At 42.9% G+C, this 20,764-nt stretch overlaps 1 protein-coding gene across 1 annotated transcript in view; it reads left to right on the top strand.

Annotated features, from left to right (window-relative positions):
• KCMF1 (potassium channel modulatory factor 1) overlaps nucleotides 1-19,168 on the top strand; it is a 131,272-nt gene extending 112,104 nt beyond the window's left edge. The window contains exons 4-7 of the mRNA XM_007477787.3: nucleotides 4,997-5,098; nucleotides 9,449-9,623; nucleotides 15,907-16,189; nucleotides 18,545-19,168. Coding sequence (XP_007477849.1) covers nucleotides 4,997-5,098; nucleotides 9,449-9,623; nucleotides 15,907-16,189; nucleotides 18,545-18,806 — 822 coding nt within the window. The 3' untranslated portion in view covers nucleotides 18,807-19,168. The remainder of the gene's footprint in view (nucleotides 1-4,996; nucleotides 5,099-9,448; nucleotides 9,624-15,906; nucleotides 16,190-18,544) is intronic.
• Nucleotides 19,169-20,764: the final 1,596 nt, after the last annotated feature.

Raw genomic sequence — 20,764 nt, 5'->3', positions numbered from 1 at the left:
GGGGGCCAGAGTAAACATCTCCACACAAGGAGTGAGGGAAGCCCAAGACCTCTTTGGAGCCCATGTAGAGAAGTATGGGACAAGCCAGATTATGTCTGTTAGGTCTCTAAAGTGTTCCAAAAGATAACTGAGTTGGAGAGATCTTGGTCCTTGGACCCCTAAATCTAGCCTAACCCCCTCATTTTACTGACAAGGAAATCAAAGCCCAGAGAGGTTCAATGGCTTTCCCCAAAGTCACACACTTATTAAATGATAGCCAGAATTCTGAGTCCAGATTTCTACTCTCTTGCCCTAGAGAATGAAATGATGCTATCCTGGGACCATCTATTTAATTATCAAGTCAAACAAACAAGGCTGTATTGCATACTTCTATAGTCTAGGTGCTGTGCCTAACATTTCTGCATGGATCAATATATTCATCCCAATCTTGGTCCTGAATTCTAATCCCATAGTACTGTCTAGTGGATATTTTAAACCAGATGTTTTATTGTTTAGTCATTTCACTTGTATCTGATTCCTTTGTAACCCCATTTGGGGTTTTCTTGGCAGAGATACTAGAGTGGTTTGCCATTTCCTTCTGCAGCCCATTTGACAGATGAGGAAACTGAGGCCAACAGGATTAAGTGACTTGCCCAAAGTCACACAGTTGTAGTAAGTGTCTGAGGCAGGATTTGAACTCTGGTCTTCCTGACTCCAGACCTGGCACTATCCACTGTGCCACCTAGCTGTCTCTAATGTCTTAGAGGGATCTCAAATTAAACATATCCAAAACAAAACTCAATATTTTCCCTTTTAACCTTTTCTGAACTTCTGTCAAGGTTCATTCAGACAGTCTACCAACATTGATTAAGTGACTTTTCTTTTCCAGTCCCTGTTATGAGGGCTGGAGAAGTGTTAAAAAGCCCCTGCCCTCAAAGACCTCAAGTCTAATTTGGGTTACGACATGCAAGCCACTCTTCACAAATGAGCTATAGATAGAATAAATTGCAAACAACCAGAAGGAAGGCCAGGGCGTTGAAGGGAATTAGGAGAAAAGCCTTTTGTAGAAGGTGAGATGTAGCTGGGACTTGATAGGCATGTTCAGACATGGGGACGTGCAGCCAGAGAAGATCACCCAAACCTTCATGCCCTCTCTGCCTCCTCACTCTTTTGAGTGCCCTCTCCCCCGAGATCGAATCTACAACAGAATCTGGTCAGCCGTCTGGTCGTCTTATGTCCTCCCAGCTCCTTCGGCTACCTTCTTGGCTTAAGCCCCTCACTCAGAAATGGCTCCTGACCCCTGCCTCCAGTCTCTTCCTATTTGGTCCATCATCCTCAGTACAGCTGCCAGCATGGTAGTCGTAAGCTCAGATCTTATCTACTGAACTCTGGTGCTTCCCAAAGACTCTCGAGCCCTGTACACCCTTTCTGGCCTTGCCTAGTCCTCCCCTGGTACTCCATCTCCATGCCTTTTTCCAGGTATGTGGTCCTGCCTCCCCTCTCTTCCTCTAGAGATCAGCTCAGATGCCACCCTTACACCTGGCCTTTCCTGCCCTCCCCCAGGCTCTAAGGCCTCTCCCCCTAAATTACTTTGTATTCATATTTGTATTATTGTTACGTGTTGCTTTCCTCTCTAGTAGGGTTTTCGGGGGGGGGGTCAGTTTGTTTTTTAAACATTTTTTGTTATGGACTCCTTCAGCAGTTGGAAGCCTATGGAACCTTCTCAGAGGAGTATTTTCAAATGTTTAGCAATATGTACAGAAGCAAAAAGGAAACTGATATCAAAATAGTTATTAAAAACTTTTTTTTTCAGTTTACAGACCATATTAAAAGCTCTTGCCCTACAGAACATAAGCCCTGTGGTACCCATCCAGGTCTGTTGCATTTCTGTTCTGTCTCTCGATCCCCAGCACCTAGGGCATTATTTGGCCCATGGTTGGTGCTTCACTTATTGGGCCATCTCACATTTTAATGCATGTCTCATTGACAAGAAAGGCTGCAAACTTGTATCCCAGCCTAATGTTTTGGTCCAGATTTACTACAGAATCAGAATTGGGAAGAGCCAGAGCTGTGCTGACAGGAGATAGAGCACCCTCTTCAGGATCCAAATGTCTTCTCACCACCCAAGAACGGAGTTTCTCTGAAAGAATCTGCCCCTTCCCTCAGGTTGTGTCTTGTTCCACCGTGGTCCAATATAATTAATTGTTCATCCTCCCACAGTAGAGGTGGCTCAGGCAGTGTAGTCGAGTGGGAAGAACAAGACAAGAGGCTCTGCCCCAGCTCCAGCAGAATGGAACCATCTCTGACCTGAGAGAGAATCCTGATCTGGGCTTGCTGTGGGCTCCACAGAGCGGAGCCTCCTTTTCTGTAAACTGAGCCAGTTAGACCAAATGATTGCCGAGCCCCTTCCAGAGATAAGACCTTTAGTGAGGAACTTCAGAACAGAGAAGTACAACCTCCCTGACAGCGCTCCATCTCCAGAGGTCAGAGTCTTCCCTGCACTACCTCATAGCTTCTCTGTGGGCAGGGTACCAAGCATCCTGGAGTCTCAAGTCCTTCATTTGAAAATATGATAAGGTCCTAGATCAGATGGCTTAACCCCCTTCATTTTACCAGTGAATAATCTGAGACCAAGAAGAGTTTTAAATGACTTACCCAAGGTCACACAAATAACAAGTAGTAAAGTTGTGATTCTGAATCCTTATTTTCTCTGACACTAAATCCATTGTACTTTGGACTAGTGGTGTCAAATGCAGATAGAACCAGGACCACCAAGCCATCCAGCAAGAGCCCTATAGGAGAGCTATTGACTGAGTTGTAAGATGTAATTTTATCTGTTTTGTTTTATTTATTTTGTTAAAATCACCCAATTACTTTTTTATCTTCCCTTCCATCTTAAAATCAATACTGTGTGCTGTGTATTGGTTCCAAGGCAGAAGAGTGATAAGGGCTAAGCAGTGGGGGTTAAGTGACTCGCCCAGGATCACATAACTAAGAAGGTCTGATTTGAACCCAGGATCTTCTATCTCTGGACTTGGCTCTCTAGCCATTGAGCCACCTAACTGCCTTCTCCTAATTGCATTTTAATCTGCTTCAGCTGTACTTTGTGGGTTCACGTTTGACACCTACCACACTACTCTGTTAAGTGCCTCTCTCACTAGGTTGTTCTGAGGACCAACTAAGATCATAAATATAAAGCATTTTGCAAACCTGAAAGTGTTATATAAAATGCTGGCCTCTTGCTAGAGAGGAGACAAAGGTAGGACAGAAGAGTTCCAGCAATAAGCTAATGGCAAAGAAAGGCCTTGCAACCCTTTGGAGCCCTCCCTTTCTATTTAAACCATGTTTCTTTGCTCTCTGTATTTTTTTTTAAGAAATTCTGACACCAAATAAACAGAATCAGATTTTTAAATTAAATGAAATGTCAGCTGTTAGAGTACTGATTGCAGCTTATCCATCCCTTTTATATGAAACTGTTGTTTGTATTCGTTCATAAACTCTTCTAGGCAGATCTCCCCAACAAGCCTTATTTTCTGAGTATCAGTGTAGCACTGGGGCTATTGGTCTTTTTTCCCTCATTCTTGATATGTGACCGACCTGGAAAACATCTTGGATACTTTTTTGTAGGCCGGACCCATCATGTCTTTCTATCGTCCTTGTTATCACCTACATTAAGTTCTTTGGAGATTCCAATAGAGCATCATTAGGAGAATGTTGGTGCCTTAAAAAAAAATGAGATTGTTTAGGAGAATAACTTGAGGTTGCTGAATAACTATTCATTTTTCCAAATACAGTCCAGCCCGGTCTCTGCCTCTTATTTCTGGGCCTAGGTCATTGTCTATGTACAGTGTCTGTCTAAAAGTTACATACTGATGGTTTCACTGGACTGTCCATACCACTCTTATGTCTGAACGATAGAATTCTTTATCACCTTGATTTTCCTGTTAGGATTGTTGGGTAGGGTAGTTATTAAGAAGACATTGAAATATTCTGGAGCTTGTTACTGGGAGCAGAATATCATCCACAAGCAGGAGCTTCACCTCAAGGACCTCCCCATCCATAAAAAAGGCAGAAGTTTACAGATCTTCATATTCACCCTGGTTTTCTCATCCTGTTAAAAGCTATGTTGTTGCTCTGAACTTCAAAATCCCTCTGGATTTCTGGAGGGGTGAACTCCCTTTCTGCTTAGATCCCTTTGCTGCCAACTCAGTGGGTATTCTCCCTGGACTCTGCCTTCTAGATCCATTTTGCTTTTCTAACTTTCCCCAAAGCCCCTTATTCTTTGCCCCAGTGTGGAGAGAGATTTGATTCTAAGCTTGTTTGGTGTGGGCTGACTTCCCTAACTCTTGTTCTTTAGATGAGCTTTTTTTTCCCTTTTCTCTTCCTCTATGTATTTTTTCCTTTCTGAAGACCATTTGCTGAACAGTTGGTATCATTTGTGTGGGTTCAAATCATCTTATTTCCCCTACAGAAATTTAGAGTGTGTATTGGTATATTTGTATTCCTTTTCCCTGGAAAATCCTTACTTGTTTTCATTCCTACATTTAAAATACTTCTGACTCCACATTCACATTTTAATACTGATATCCAGTCTTCTGTCTGGGGCTCTATGAGTCTCTGGGTCGAGCTCTGGCCTTGTTGGTGTGAAAACCATCAAAAGTGAATGGATGAATCCATAAGCAGTTGGCCATGAAGGCAAGTATCTCCAGCACCAGTCTGAGTAGAACACCTCTGCAAGACTGTACAACCCGAGGAGCAGTTTTATCATTGATCTACCCTGGGATTGAAGCCTCCCCTTATTCATATCCAAGCCCATCTGAGATGAGAGTGGGGAGCTAGAACACTTCCTTAGGGGGTCTCAACAGTTACTTTGGTTATATTTGGGTTTGCTAAGCTGTGGCTTGGTCATTAATGACCAGCTGGTATTTTCTTTTATTCCTATTTCAGTTCCCATTGGCACATGCGTCTATTGGTAAATAACCATTTGCTAAACTCGTTCTTCTGACTTTCATTGCAGATTTGTCCAATCTGTGCAGCATTACCTGGCGGAGATCCTAATCATGTCACAGATGACTTTGCAGCTCATCTCACACTTGAACACAGAGCCCCTAGAGATTTAATATCCTTTTATGTGCCAGTGGGGAAAAAAAGAAGGCATTCTATTTGGCACTCTTGGTTTAGCTATTAACACGTTTGATTATTTCAAATGTAAATCTGAGGAAAAAAACAGAATTTCCAAACTATTTCTTCACAAAGGAAAGAAAAAACAAAATTAATTTGAAGATGGAATTTCAGTGCATTTTAGTTCTTTTGTTTTCAATATTTTTCAAAAATCAAATGACATGTCAGACACAAGTAGATTTTTAATCCTATGGCCATTATATATGGCGGAACCTGGGAGAGCCTCTTGGTACAGAACTAAGTCTTGTGTGTTATTCATTAACTAGAACTGTTGATATTTCAGTTCTTTGAAAATTGATCTTCTATCTGATAGCAACTCTGTTATTACCAATATATTTCTTAAAGCCAAAGTCTCCACTTTGATACTAGACAGTAACACCTCAGTTATCCCATGGCCCTGGAAACCAGACTTTCAGGAATTCTGAGTATGCAGAAGGGAGACCAAAGCCAATTATGGCCAGGGGGAAGGGAACAAAGTGGAGGGGGGAGGAGAGGAGTGAGGCTGAACAGTTCAACCTGAGAATCTAATACCAAGGAAAAGAACTAATCAGAGCTGAAGAACCAAGGATTCCACCCAACCTACTCTTAGTGGTTAGTTCTTTTAGCAAAAGCAAAGAGGTGCTCAGAATCCTAATTGATGATGCCTTTGAAAAAGCAATTATAGACAAGACAAAGACAAATGAAAATGGAGAGGAATGGAGACACCAGTAGCAGTTCCTGATACAGAAGCAAAGCAGAGTAACTGCACTAGAGATGCAGAAAATAGTAACTGCTTAGATCAAGAGATAGATGTATAGATAGATGGAGCATTTATTCCCAACTCTTTGAGGCAGTTAGTCAAAACATGATCATTGCCATTTTGAAAAGAGAAAACTGAACCACAGAGGGTGTCTGGCACCTTACACATATATGAGGCAGAAAAAACTGTGCTACAGATGGAGTGTCGTGTGACAGACAAGCAGACAGAGACACACAGGCACACATGCACTTAATTAGCCTATTTTAGAAACCATTGGATAACAAGGGCTTTTGAATTAACCAGTAGAAGGTACAAATGTAAGAAAGTGATGCTTACCTTAGAAAACAGACGTCTATCCACAGCTCAAAATGGGGATCCCTGGAACATGATTGGTCATACCATCAGTATTATAAAAGTACCTGGATTGGGTTTTATTTGAGTATTTTGTAGCAAAAATCAGAGTGTTAACCTAGTGTTAATCAGAAAGCAAAAAATATTTTCCTGAGAAGATGCAATAAATTAAACCATGTGAACTAGTTGAAGGTGGTTTTTTATTTGTTTGAAGATCAGACAAGACTTTAGAAAACTAGATGTGGTTTATTTTAAAAATAGCAAATCCTGAGGCGGCAAAAGAACTTTTCCCCCCCTTGACCATAATCTCTCTTGAATGGTGCCAGTGAAACCAGTGTGATGATGACTCCTCATATATCCTTTCTCCCCTCCCTCCCCACCCCACCCCCATTTGAGCACAGTTAAAGGCAGGTTGGCTCTTGTGTCATAAACTAATGATTATGAGTGCCACTGATTCAAATCTCACACTATTACATCTCAATACCTGTTGCTCTTTCTTAGCATAAGTGAATTAATGATTGAAAAACCATTTTTTCTGACTAGTTCTGTCATTAACTTTTTCCCCTTCATTGAAAAGAAGCCTATAGTTATAATCCAAACCAAAAAGGATTTATCATGTCTACTCATTGGAGAGCACTGGAGATGAAAAAAAAAACAAAATGAAAAAGAATCCCTGCCTTCAAGAAGCATATATACACTATGTAATTCTGAAATAGATACCACAGAAGTTATTCTATAGTTATTGAACTCATTGCTGACAAAGTTAATGATTCCAGATATTTTGACCCTCTATCATTGTTACCCAGCAAAGCTCACTTAACCTGTAACCCAGTTCAGAATATGAGACATCATTACAAAAAAGAAAAGTTCATGAGAGAGCTGATTTAGTGTCAGGGAGTTACAGGTGCAAAGGATCGTAGAGATCTTGTAGCCCATCTCTTGTCCCTTTATTGTAATAAGTAAAGAAACCAAGGCCTCATGAGATTAAATAAGTTACCTACAGTTACTCAGAAAATAAGTGGCAAAGCTGAAGTTTGAACCTATGCTCTCTGGTTTGAAATCCAGCTCCCTTTCGACTCTCTTTGATGAGGGTATTATGCTGGGGAATTTGGGGGAATGGCATAGCATCATGGAAACAACAGTGGTTTGGGATTCAGCAGATCTTGGCCCTGCCACTTACTGCCTGTAACCTTAGCTGACAGTAGTCAAGTTACAGAACCCCTCTATGCCTCAGTTTCCTCAACAATAAAATAGAAGAATTAGAATATATGACTTTGAGTTCCTTTCCAGGTCCAAATCTGTAATCCTGTGATCTCGTTCAATTCCATTAGTTTTCAGTTTTAATTTTGCTCATACCTGGAATTTGCTCCCAACTTAAGGAGAAATAGGGGAAGTCATATCAAAGTTTTATGTCCACTGACATGTAACTGGAGGATAAGTCTGTATTTGTAAGTCTTAAAATAAACCCTCTCTAAAATCTCTTAGCACAAATGCATAGTTAGTAAGATTACAACCTGCAAAAAAACTTCCTAAGTTAGAAAAGTAGATGCAAGCTGACTAGGGAAGGTACCTGTGATTTGTTGGATTCCTGGGGTAGGAGTCATGTTTTAAATGATTCAAAGGATGCCGATAGCCAAGAGTGGACATGAAGATTTGGGGATAGACAGAAACATTTCTTCAGGATTTTGATTCACTGATCTTGCAGAGAAGTGTGATAGACTTCTTCTTTTTTTTTATTTTTTTTAGAAGCAAACCCGAGAAATGCTTGATTTGGGCTCCTATTTTGAGAAAGAAACAAATGACAGAATATAAACAACTTGGGAAATTACAGGGTTAACACTTTCCCAGAAAACTAATTTGCCCAAAATGATTCATTTCCTTTGAAAAACCAAGTTATGACCATGTGTCTTAATTATAGCCCATCTGCATTTAACCAGCATTGCTTAGGGCAGGAATTCTTAACCTGATAATTATATTTCAACACAATCCATTCCCTCTTCAGTATTTTTTAATATTAAGCATTTTATGCATTTTAAAACATTATCCTGAGGATTCATAGGCTTCACTGAACTGTCAAGAGTGATCCATGTCACAAAGATCCAGAGCGCTTGGCTAATTTGGTCTCACTACTAGTTTCCTTATAGCCCATGAGCTAAGAATGTTTTTTACATTTTAAAATAAAGTTATTATATTTTAAAATGTAAAAACTATTCTTCCCATACAAAAAGTGATTAATTAAATCTATTTCCCTTGTTGGCAAACCTGGGTATAACAAGTGCCTGTCCAACTTGGGATGGATTTAGTCCCTGCCTTAGTGAGAAAGCCTTTCATGTGAGTGATAGTCGTTTTTATTGGCTTTAAACGTTTACCATTTTTTATTTCAATATTTCTAAAAGCATTCTCCTGCTTTCTTAAAGAGAGTATTTTCTCTAGTCATCATCATGAATATTAGAATTTTAGCTTCAGAAAGGACCTTTGAGATGATCTAGTCCAGCTCTGATTTGATAACTGAAAGCCCTTCTGCGCAGGGTAGTTAAGGGGTTTGCCCAAATTCATAGAGAGTCTGAAGTCTCTGACTTCTTACACAAGTTTTCTTAACAGTAATACCCTCAGATAGGGCTAGAATTATCTGCTCCCATACTAAAGAGTGCATCACATCTAAACTAAAGAATTAGAAAACAGGCCAAGAAACTTAAAATCTGCTTTAATAAGTAGAGTCTTCCTCTGCTGTGAGGAATCATTTCTCATTTGTCTTTGTATCCTGATACCATAATCCTCTGCTTTATTTTTCATACCATTGTCTGGGAGTAAATGTCAGAGTTAGCAAGTATTTTTTAGGCAATACCTAGACTCATAACAATGTTCTGTATAGTTGAGGCAGCCAAAAGTCTGACCAGAGTGAGTTAGGTGTTCCTGTATTCAAATGCCTACAGGTAATTCTTTCGTTACTTTCAAGCAGAATCCAGGAGGTATAGCTCGCTCTCCATGTGAATTATAACAAAGACAGGACGTTTTGTTTAGGTTCCAAAAAGCCTTTTTAGAAAAATCTTTTTAAGCATTTTTGGGGGCGGAAATAAAATCTTATTTTAAAAAATTGTTTTTTAAATCAGAAAAAAAAATCTCTTTGCCTAACTAGCAAAGGTTGTTTATATTTATTTTTACAAGCTATTCGACTTATTTTCTTAACTTCTGGGTTATGATGAATCGAGTGGTGTTCGCCATGTCCGTAGAATGTTTCACCCTGGCCGAGGGCTAGGAGGTCCTCGGGCCCGTCGATCAAACATGCACTTTACTAGCAGTTCTACTGGTGGGCTTTCTTCTTCGCAGAGTTCATATTCTCCAAGCAATAGGGAAGCCATGGATCCTATCGCTGGTAAGACCTTTTTGTATTTGCCTCATGAAGAACCTTTTTTTTTAAACCTTGGTTCTGATGATTTTGTTTTTGTTCACTAACCATCAAACAGCTACCCCTTTTCTGTGTATTTTCATTTAAAAGCCCAAAAGCCTTAAAATTTTCAAAGTTGGTAATAGCAGAAATCATTTTACTTTCCTGTGTTTTTTTTCTCCCCGTGCACAGCGTAAGTGATAGAAGAAATAAGAAATTCCTTTGGCAACATTTTATCTTGTGTTCTTTATGCTCTAAAGGGGGGAAAAAATTAAACTTTTCTTATATAGAAATCAGATGAGAAGTTTATCTTTCTATAAAATCACAGGAGAATTTTGTGAAAATACAAAACTAGAAAGACATACTGGAAAACATATCTTCTAGTACTGTGTCAGCAAAGCTGTGGCACCAATGCCAAGGCACAGAGAGGACTGCTCCATTCCCCCTCTGTCCAGCCACACTTCTTCCCTCCACTATCTGGAGTAATGTGGGGGTGCGAGGGGAGTCACAGGCAGCTTGAAGTTGGACTTTGGGCACGTAATCTCTAAAAGGTTTGCTAACGCTGTTCCTAGTAGCTTAGGAAAAGTTAAGTGGAAAAGTGTTAGGTCCCCAAATTCGTAACAAAACTGCCTTGCCCTCTGAGAAATTATGAGCTTATAGTTCTGTTTTGAACTTCAGACTGCAATTTACAGCAATTGTAAATAATTTTTGCTTAAAACCGTACAGCCTCACTTAGGGAGGGGAAAAGCATGAAACCATATGGTGACAAATTGGACATCTCAGGACTTGAACTTCTTCCCTGTTTACTGGTTTTCCCTCAAAGCCTTTTCTTTGCCTGTCAGTTCCAAAGATTAGGTGTTTAGTCTGTAAGGTATTAGACATGCAAAGACAAAAGAAAAACAATCTGCCTTGAAAGACCTTACATTTTAGTAGAATAAATAATTGAGTAATTTTAACATCATTTAATGATGTCAGTTAAATAATAATGTCATTAATAGCTATTAAAGAGGTAACTATATCCATACATTGACACTTGAAGAGGAAGAACATTAACATTTGGAAGCAGTGGGGCCTCTAAATTGATACTTGAAGGAAGACAGGGGCTCTGAGAGGAGGAGGGAGGACCTAGTAGGTAGAGGAGATGGTTTCTAAGACCTGTGTCTTTAGGAAAATCATCTTGTTGGCTTTGTGATCAGTTAACTGAGGAAGGGAAAAATGCCTAGCAAGGAGAATAATTAGAAGAAAATCCATATAGTCCAGACAAGGGGCATAGAGATGAACTAGTGTGGCTAAATGAATATTCATGGAAATAAAATTAATGTGAGTGAGAGAAAGGCTACAATGCAGGTGAGTAAGAAGGAAGAGTCAGCAATTACTCCCAGGTCGCAAGCTGGATAACTAGAAGGATGGTGGGGCCTTTGGAGGAGAATATAGAGTTCTAAAAGAAGAGAATTTCCACTTTGGATTTGTTTAATTTGAGGCGCCAACAGGACATCCAGACAGAAATGTCCAGATTGGAAATTAAAAATTTTAGGAGATAAACTTGACATGCCTGAAAATAGATTTGGAAGTCATCTGCATCTAGATGCTTCTTGAATTGACACTCACACTTTGCAGCAGAGACTATCAGGAGGGAAAGGTCAGATGGGTATGAGGAGAACCAGGTGAGACGAGTGTCACAGAAGCCACAGGGAAGATAGTGATCAGGAGTAGACAGATTGGGAGATCCTGAGTTCAGATTTGGCCACAGACACTTCCTAACTGTATGATCCTGAGAAAGTCACTTAACCACCACCATCCATCCCCCATCCCCCACCTGCCTACCCCTTACCTTACCTCTCTTCTGCCTTGGAATCAATACAAAGTATTAATTCTAAGATGGAAGGTAAGGAGTTAAAAAAAGTAAACAGGTTAAGGAGGAAGAAGCCTGAGAAATGATCACTGGATTAAGCAGTTAAGAAATTGTTGAATGACTTCAGTAGGATTGAAAGAAGGTTGAAAAGCAAATTGTCAGGGACTGCAAAGTGAGTAATAAAGAAGTAGAGGTAGCAGAGGTAGGGGTGTTCTTTTTAGGAATTTGGCAGTGAATGGGAAGAGAGATATTGAGAGAGGAAGGCAAAGCAAAGTGAAGTTTATGGTTCCGCTATGCCCAGAATACTGGTCTTAGAGTCAGCAAGACCCAAGATCAATTCATTCTTCAAATACTTCCTAGGGGTGTGACCCTGGGCAAGTCACTGGACTTCTGTCAGCCTCAGGTTCCTCATCTATAAAAAGAGGATGGTTGTAAGGGTCAAATGAGATAGCATGTAACACTCTGGCCACTATTATAGGCTCGAGGGTGTATTTGTTGGGAACAGGTAAGGAGCCAAGAGATAAGAGGAGATTCTGGAGAATAAACAGTGACTCAAGTTCACAAGAGAGAGGTGACAAGAATATCAACAGTGGCTAGCTTTGGAATAGAGGAAGGGCCACCTCTTTCTCAAAAAATAAAGTTGGGAATCTACAACAGGCCTCAGGCTGTTCCTCTGAGGACCTGACAACAAGCTTATCTGCTGTAAGGAGGAGGATAGGGCATTTGGCTTGAGATACTAAAGGGGTAGAATAATTGTGGGGATCCATCAGAGAAGATTAAAAAGATGGCCATGCGGCAGCAGCTAAAGGTCAGTAGCAGGAGTCCTGGTGGCCCCAGGGGCATGACCTGAGCCACAAGCAATGGCTTAGGAGCAGCAGCAGCAGACAAAGCAGGGAACAAAGAGTTTCCCAAACCTGGGCTAGTGTCTACCCTTTCATTCTTGTGGGCACTGGTTGAGGAAAAGGAGCCATTGGTGACCAAGGGCCATCCCAAGGAGGTCTGAAGCAGCATGCCCTGAGGCTCTGGCCTTGGCCCCATGTTATTTGGCATTCTGAGAGACAACTTGAATAGTCAGAGATGACACACTTTTCAGGTCTGTGAGTAACACAGAGTTGGAAGAGAGTTAGTCAAGGTCCAGAAAGATGGTGACCGATTCCTAGACATTAGTTTGAAAGAAGACAAAGTTTGCTAGGCCTACGATACAGGGGCTCTCATTATACCTGTTTTACAGATGTGGAAACTGAGAGGGATAGAGGTTAAATGACCTGCCCTGAGTCACCCAGCTAGTCTGTCTGAGATGGTATTGGAACTCAGATCTCAAGTCCAGGTGCCCTGTCCTATCTACTTCATCTCCTGGCTAACTAGTGAATGTGCAAGAGTTGCCTCTCCTCTCCTTCATGGATCTACTGGAGCAAAGGACAGATGACTACCACCTGCAGAGAGTAGAACAGGAGCCCTTTCTACTCCACAGAACCTTCTGTCTTCTATCCCCAACCTTGTTTGAACTTTCCTTGAGCTACCCTGTGAGTTTAGGACTGAAGAAGTAATTGCCACAGGACTGGTACTGGATTGGGGAACAGAGGAGCCTCTGTTCTTCCCAATGGAGTCATTAGGCCCAACAAAGGGAGAAAAGTGAGCAACAGAGAGGAAAGTAAGAGGGCCACAGCCAGGGACCCCAGAAAAGGACCAGAGAACCTACCTGAGCCCTGCCTTTACCTACATCTTACACAGTGCAGTGTCCTTTTCCTTGAGCAGGCAGCAGATGTGACCAACCCCCATTTCCTATTACTATGACACTGAGGATTCTTCTGTTCCCCACATGAGTCAGAATTCTGCAGTGGTGCTAAATCTCAAAATTCTGGTATATTTAGGGAGGCCCTGTGAAGTGCCAGAATGGTTCAACTATCATTCTTAGAGCCCTGATTTTGAAGCATTTTCACCCAAGCGTAATTAATCAGAACCAGACTGTTAGGCAAGAGCTACCTGAGATGGCCTTCTGAGGCATTTCTTCCTAACCTGGGGTTCTGTGATCCATATTTGCTGGTCAGTCGGTGGAGCTGGGAGTTCCACGGGTGCCCTGAGGCCCACACCAGTAACAGACAGGGCAGACAGCATGGCAGACCCATCCATGCATCAGAGGAGGTGTAAGCCAGGAAGAAGTGGTCAAGACAGACTGGGCAGCAGGACAGAAGTGAATTCTGGGAGCCTGGTAGGGAGTGAAGCAGGAATCCTCTCTGTTCCAACAAGGTCATGTCTAGGAATTTGGGGATATTGGACAGACATCTGGGATCATCTGTCAGAGTAGAAAAAGCAGAAGTTAGTCTAGGAAGAGAAATCTGGACCTGCCCAAGACGGTAAAGAGACAGCAGGGGCTGGGGAGCAGATCCTGGCAAAGGGGAAGAGAGCTCCACACTGGATTCCACAAAGAATCTTTGGGCTAGAATTCCACATTTTCCCTTAACGTGTCCTCTCAGTTTCTTGATCTTTCATAAAGAAGGTCTCACTACAGTCCCTTCCAGTTCTATGTCCTAAGATTCTGGGAACCTCCTACTTCTTATCAGAATCTCCTCTACAGCATCAATGAGTGAACAACCAGCTTTGGCTAGAGCATTTCCAGGAATTCACCACCTCTTAGACAAGCTATTTTAATTTTGAGCCTTTCTTATTGTCTGAAAATTCTGTCTGTATTTGAATCAGAATTTATTCCCCTTTAGTTATTGCCTACTAAACCTACTTATATTTCTATTAAGAACAATGTTTATCTTCTTCCATACAATAACTGTTCAGATAACTGAAAAGAACAGTTGTGGGCTATTAGAAGGTTAGCAGCCAGCTCTCCAGAAAAAATAAATCAACTGTATCTATAACATACTTTTAAAGTTAATCTGTGGCATTAACATTTTTTCCATCACTTTCTTAAGTTTAGACAGTCAGCCAGACAGTAACTCAAGCCATGATTGGTATCATTTGCTGATTTCCAAGGTGTCAGTGCTGACCCTGAAAACCGAACCTTTGGTTCTCAGGCTGGTTTGAGCTGGCTGTGAGCTGAGGACGAGGGCGTTGCATTCTGTTTTCTTTTTCCTAGGTTTAAACATTCTCTGTTTCTTCAGTGTTTTCCCTTGACAGGCTCTCTACCTGCCTCTTCTCTGTTAGCCACCTTTTTGTGGACAGGCTTCACCTCGGCAATGTCCTTTTGAACCATGGGGTGCCTATTCCTGAGCCGTAATCTCCAGCGCCACCGTAGAGCCCAGTAGGGCTCGGCTCTAGAAAGGACAGAGACCTTAGTAAGGAAACCAAGGACCCAAAACGCGAAATGACTTGCCCCAAGGATTCACACAAGGATTTTCCAGTGCACCTAGGATTAGACTTTCAAGTCTGATGTTCTCAGTGCATGCCCTCTCAGATGTACTTGATGTATTGGTTAGTTCTGTTGAACGGGGGTTTTTTCCCTCCTCTTTATTCTTCCTTATGAGGCCTGGCTCACTGGGTAGGAGAGGGGATGAGATATTCAAAAAGGAAAGTCAAGACCTGTCAGCCTTCTTTAGAGCACCTACTGTATGCCAGCTCCTTTGCTGAGCGGCCGATGTAAATGATGTCAGGACATAATCTGTGCTGTCTTGTTTGTTTCTCTGCAGGAGAACACCAGTAAGGTACATAAACCAAAATAGTGGGGAATCAGAACATCATTTCAGATGGGACTATGACTTTAATAAAATAATCTTTGAGGAATATCCAACGTTTTCAAGTGAAAAGGGGTTTTAACATCAATAGGTGCTTACTAATATTTGTACTTTTAGTCTTTGTTGGTTGAGAATTCAAAAATAGTTGATGAAAAATCTACTATGAATTCAGGAATATTCTTTAATTGTTTTTTATTAATAATAATAGTTTTGCAATACATTTGAAAAAACAGTAGATATTTGTGGGAGATAGTCTTCAGAAAATATGTTTGCTTATCAGGTATATTGAGTCACCCTGAAAATTTTTTGAAGCTGAAAAACAAAATGGTAGTGCTGGGGGGAGAGAGGGGTAAGGATGTCTGGCAGTAACTTGTCCCTCTGCTTCCCCTGTAGGTCTGTGATCTACCCACAGACTAAGTATGATCTTAGATCCTTCTTCTTAGTACCACTTTCTTTGGGCCGATTTTAATTCCACTCCCTCAGTCCAGATCACTTTGTGGCTAGGGGAGGCAGCCTAGCCATGCTGAGGAACCAGGCAAAGCCTCCATAGCATTTGATATTTGCCACAAAGAGTCTGAGCAGCCACTAAGCCGCCACCTTGCTGGCTCTGACTTGCTGGAGCTCCTGGAGATCTGTGTTGATGGGTTTGCTGAGCTTCTTCTCAGAAATATTCAGGAGTGTTTGTCTGGTGCCCATCCCCATGGCCGGGATTACAGACTCTCTCCATTTCTGTTGGCAGAGCTTCTCTCTCAGCTCTCAGGAGTGAGACGTTCTGCGGGAGGACAGCTCAATTCCTCGGGCCCCTCTGCCTCGCAGCTCCAGCAGCTGCAGATGCAGCTTCAGCTGGAACGACAGCACGCACAGGCAGCGCGCCAGCAGCTGGAGACGGCCCGCAACGCCACCCGGCGCACGAACGCGAGCAGCGTCACCACGACAATTACACAATCGACAGCAACCACCAACACGACCAGTACAGAGAACAGTCAGCAAACCGTTCAGAACTCCCAGTTTCTCCTTACAAGGTAGCTCCCGCCGGCCCCTCGGCTTTGGTTTTCTTTAGAAATCAAATGTGTTTGCATGTTCTCCTGAATTAACTCTGCCTTTCCCCAACAGCTGAGCTGGAAAGCTTGACACTGACACAAATCAGACCCCAGGAAACTCGCAGCTCCTTAGGCTCCATCACTATGTCCCACAGTCCTCCTGGGAGCCAGGACTCGCTCCTCGCAGGGCGCCCCTTTGGTCGTAGCTCCCATTCCATGATTGGGCAAGATTTCCCCAAGCTGCGTAGACTCTCTTGTCATTGTCCTTGTTGGCACGATCAGGCAGGAATTCTGTTCCCATTTTAGAGGGGAGGCCAGAGGAGTGGAGGCTGCAGAATGTGACAGTCGATGTCTTCGGTGGCTGTTTACCGTGCCACGCTGCCTCCCTCATGTAGGACTGGCGGTTATTCATTTCAAAGTATTTTTCCATCCCTTCATCTGCTCTGGGTGTCATTCCCTTTACTGTCAAAAAGTTTTCCAGTCCCAATATCACATAGACACGAGACATGAGGCAAAGCCGTGTGCCCAGGTTCCATTGCTTCCTCTTTCTTGATGTTCACACTGCTGAAGCCATCAGAGTGCATGGATGTTACAGGCCTTCCCTTTTCTGAAGGGTTTCCAAAGGCACCGCCTAGCCAGACCCAAACCCAACGTGGTTAAACGGCAGAGCCCAGGGGCCCTCAGGGCAGCGCCGGCAAAGGCCCCCAGTAGCCTTGCAGAGAGCAGCCTGGACGGGGCTCGCCTCACGGTGGCCACTGACACACGGGACTTAGAGGGACACAGGAAAGGAGGTCAAATGAAATGAGGAGCCACAGGTGGATTTATTTTTATCAGAGCTTAAACCTAAAGGAAACACAGTCTCCAGGGGGGACAGAGAAAGGGAGACCGAGAATGGGGAAAGTCAGGTCAGCCTTTGTCTGGAGCCTAAAGCTGGGTGATTTCGGGCAACAAAAGTCAGTCTGTCTTTCCCTCTTCACACGTCTCACCACCGGCCTGGTCATTGCTTCTGTCCCTTCCTCCCAATTGGCACTCTCATCACGAACAAATGACCCCCAGACCTCTGAGCGCTCTCCTCCTGCAGCCCATTCTTTGGAGCCTTCTTTCAGCTCCCCTCCTAACCTTCAGAGCAGGTCATTCCCCCAAGGCTCCTTAGGAGCTGGCCTCTGCCACCCAGCACGGATCTGACTCCGACTAGAGCCACTCCAAGAGCGCCATCTTGGGTCTGTTCTGGAACCTTTGGGCAGCAGCAGCTTGGCTGAAACACAAAAACAAATGACTCCCACTTGCTAAAAGCACCGTGGAAACAAAAACTGCTCGTTGTTCTTGGGGAATAGTGCGGCTGTTTGATGGGAGGCTCCCGTCCTGGCACGTGCCCTTTCGGCCCTCTCTCAGCCCCTGTCCCCACCTCTTTCCCTTCAGCCCTGCCTGCCAGGTGGACGGCTTTTGGCTCCAAGCCAGAGGTGGACCAGTAGAGCTCCTCATCTCACCCTCCTCTGTCGGCAGGCAAAGACTCGGCAGTAGCAAAGAGATAAAGGAAAGTGGATGGAGCAGCGGTCAGAGGAAAAGCTGTCACCACCCAGCCAAGCCCCTTTCCCAGATGTTTCATTTTATTTAAATAATCTCTCTTGGAGGATATTTTCCACAACTTTTTAGTTGCCAATGATGCGTTTCCAGTACTATTCCTGAAAATAAAACTTTATGCCCTACTAACAGCTCTAAGACAGAAGGGCAGAAGGGGCTAGGCAGTGTGGGTTAAATGACTTGCCCAGGGTCACCCAGCTATCGAATGGCTGAAACCAGAATCGAGCCCAGGTCCCCAGGTCTTGATTCCAAGCCTGGTGCTCTGTCCGCTGTGTCCCCTCGCTGCCCCAACGGCCTCGTTTATTTGGCTGTGCTGGAAAGCTTCATCCAGTTGTGGCCACCTTCCCCATGAGCTTCGGGCCCTCTCTAGCCTTGTCCTCAGAGGGCGGGTGTCTGGCCGGCCCCTTTGGGGCCTGCTGGAGCAGCTGGTTCTGGTGCGGTACGTGGGGATGGAAATCAGGGTGGGCCGAGGGCTTCCGCTCCCAAGGTCCATTCTTCCACCCTTCGAACCCTATTTTCAAACCAAGTTTCACCTTGCTAGAGCCCAGCTGTCGGCACTTACCTGTGACGAGAGCCGATTTGACCGGGATTTTCTCTTTTACAAATGCCTCCGAGCTGCCTGGACGTGCCCAGCTTTGGCAGAGGGACACAGACGTAGCGCCTCCTCCCAGCCAGCCAGCCACCCCGTTAGGGCCTTGGGACGTGCCCGTCGCGGCCTGACTTTGATCGATTCTGTTTTCTTTTGCTGTCGTGCAGGTTAAATGACCCTAAGATGTCCGAAACAGAACGTCAGTCAATGGAAAGCGAGCGGGCAGACCGTAGCCTGTTTGTCCAAGAGCTTCTACTGTCCACTTTGATGCGGGAAGAAAGTTCTTCCTCAGATGAGGATGAACGGGGGGAAATTGCAGATTTTGGTGCTATGGGCTGTGTAGATATTATGCCTTTAGATGTTGCTTTAGAAAACCTAAATTTAAAAGAGAGTAATAAAGGAAATGAGCCTCCACCTCCTCCTCTTTGATGACATCCCAATCCGCAGACAATGTCCTCTGTGCTGTATTTGCCAATGAAAGTGGACAACAACTATCTTGGGTTTGTTTTGGTGATTGTAATTTCAGGTCTGTCACTCTTGTTACATTGTGTACATTCAGAAGGAAGAGAAAAAAAATATATATGATAATCATTTCCACTTAACTAATTTTTACTTCTAGCAGGTAAATGTAGGTAGCAGTGCAGGGGTGATCCTGCTTCCTGTACCTTGACATGCAAAAGGCTCCTAATACTCCACATTCAAACTGAAGAGGAAATTGAAATCTCTAATGAAGCTGCTGTGTGTATTTATGAATATTAATGAATAAAAACTGCTTGGATGGTTTACCTTAACTACTGCATGAGGTTTTTTGCAGCGTGCATGAGTTTTAGTGACCTTGTCATTTAAAACCTTAAATACAAGGAGTCAAACTATACGAGACCCAAAGCTTTCCCCAACATTATTCAAAGGTTACGTGCCTAGAGTGAGTGTGCGCTAGCCTTTGTGGCCACGAGTAGCTTTTGAATAATGTCCTAACTTCCAACTTCCTTTCTGTGCCTCGAGCACGGGACGCCAGCTGTGCGGTGGAGTGGGCCCTCGCCCGGGGGACTGGGCCGCTTGGCTGCCCGCGTGGAGTCCAGCCTCTTTAATGCACCCCGAGAAGACACCACAGCACAGCTACGATCGAAATCTGCTGCAGGGGCGTCTGTGTGCCCTCAAAATCAAATCCTGTTCATGTTTGTTTAAAGTTTTTACTTTTTGGCAGTTGTTTAAATTCTTTCAATTGTTAAACGTGTTTTATTCAGGTGTAGATGAATTCATTTATTCACTGTTCAACAAAGTTAACCTGGATTATGTTGTCTTGGTTTTTTAAAAGCCTCACCTGCTCAATCATATTTTGGTTTATTTATGTATTTGCTTCATAGTTTGCGGAGACTTGTAAGTACCAGGGGAGCTGGAGGATTTGACTTCCCAGACTTTGTCAATATATTACAACTGAATCCTTAATGCTAACTTTAGCACCTTTTATTTATTGGGGTTTTCTGGCATAAAAAGTAAAAGCCTTTTAATTGAATCATGCCACCTACATGCCTATATTATTAATCCTCTATGTAAAAAAAAAGAGAAAGAAAAATGTACAGCGGGGTTTGTTTTTTTTTGTGCATAGACTTTCATAATCTACCTGAGACAGGAACAGCAATTGGGATCGGGGTGGTGGGGTTGGCAGGGAAGGGGAGGGAATTTTTTTGGAATGTAAATTTAGGACATTAAAACAAAGTTCGCACAGCTTCTGAAAAATGACAACTAGGCTTATCCATAATCATGTCTTTTCCAGTTCCCTTTCCTCTCTCTCCCGTCCTCTCCTTCTCTTGCCCTCTTTTACTTGCCTTCTTTTTCTGTGTCCTTCCATTTCTGTAATGATTCAAACATTTTAGAATTAAATTACAGACTTGAATACCCACTGGTGTTCTTAAGAGAACTATGACGTGTATGTTAATCTTAACGTAACCCAAGAAAAAAATGGTCACCCCCACATGTCCAAAAAAAAAAAGATAGATTTATTTTTGTTTTCCTAAGGAAGCTTCAGATTCCAGTGATTTCCACATAACAATAGGTTTGTTTTCTTTAGTCTCTGCAACGAAAAATGTTTTAAGGAAAAGCTTTTACACCAGGCCTATGGTTATCCTAGCAGTTAACCCCAGTAGGGATTTTTTTTTATTGATTGTTGAGGACTTTCACAAACAATTTTCAAGCTGTAGTCTTTTCAAACACATCTTCTGCACATTACAATAAGACACGCAGTTCAATAAAGCATTTTCAAGACTGTTGTTCAGTTGAATTTCTTTGGTGTTGGTGACCTATCCTGACTGCTCTACTCTAGGATTTCAAATTGTGGCTCTCCAGTCCAGGTACTTTTTTCCCCCTTACATCCTAAATAGAGCGATCTT

This window comes from Monodelphis domestica, chromosome 1 (genome assembly GCF_027887165.1).
Source record: "Monodelphis domestica isolate mMonDom1 chromosome 1, mMonDom1.pri, whole genome shotgun sequence".
Taxonomy (NCBI): domain Eukaryota; kingdom Metazoa; phylum Chordata; class Mammalia; order Didelphimorphia; family Didelphidae; genus Monodelphis; species Monodelphis domestica.
This window is presented reverse-complemented; position numbering and strand designations above follow the sequence as displayed.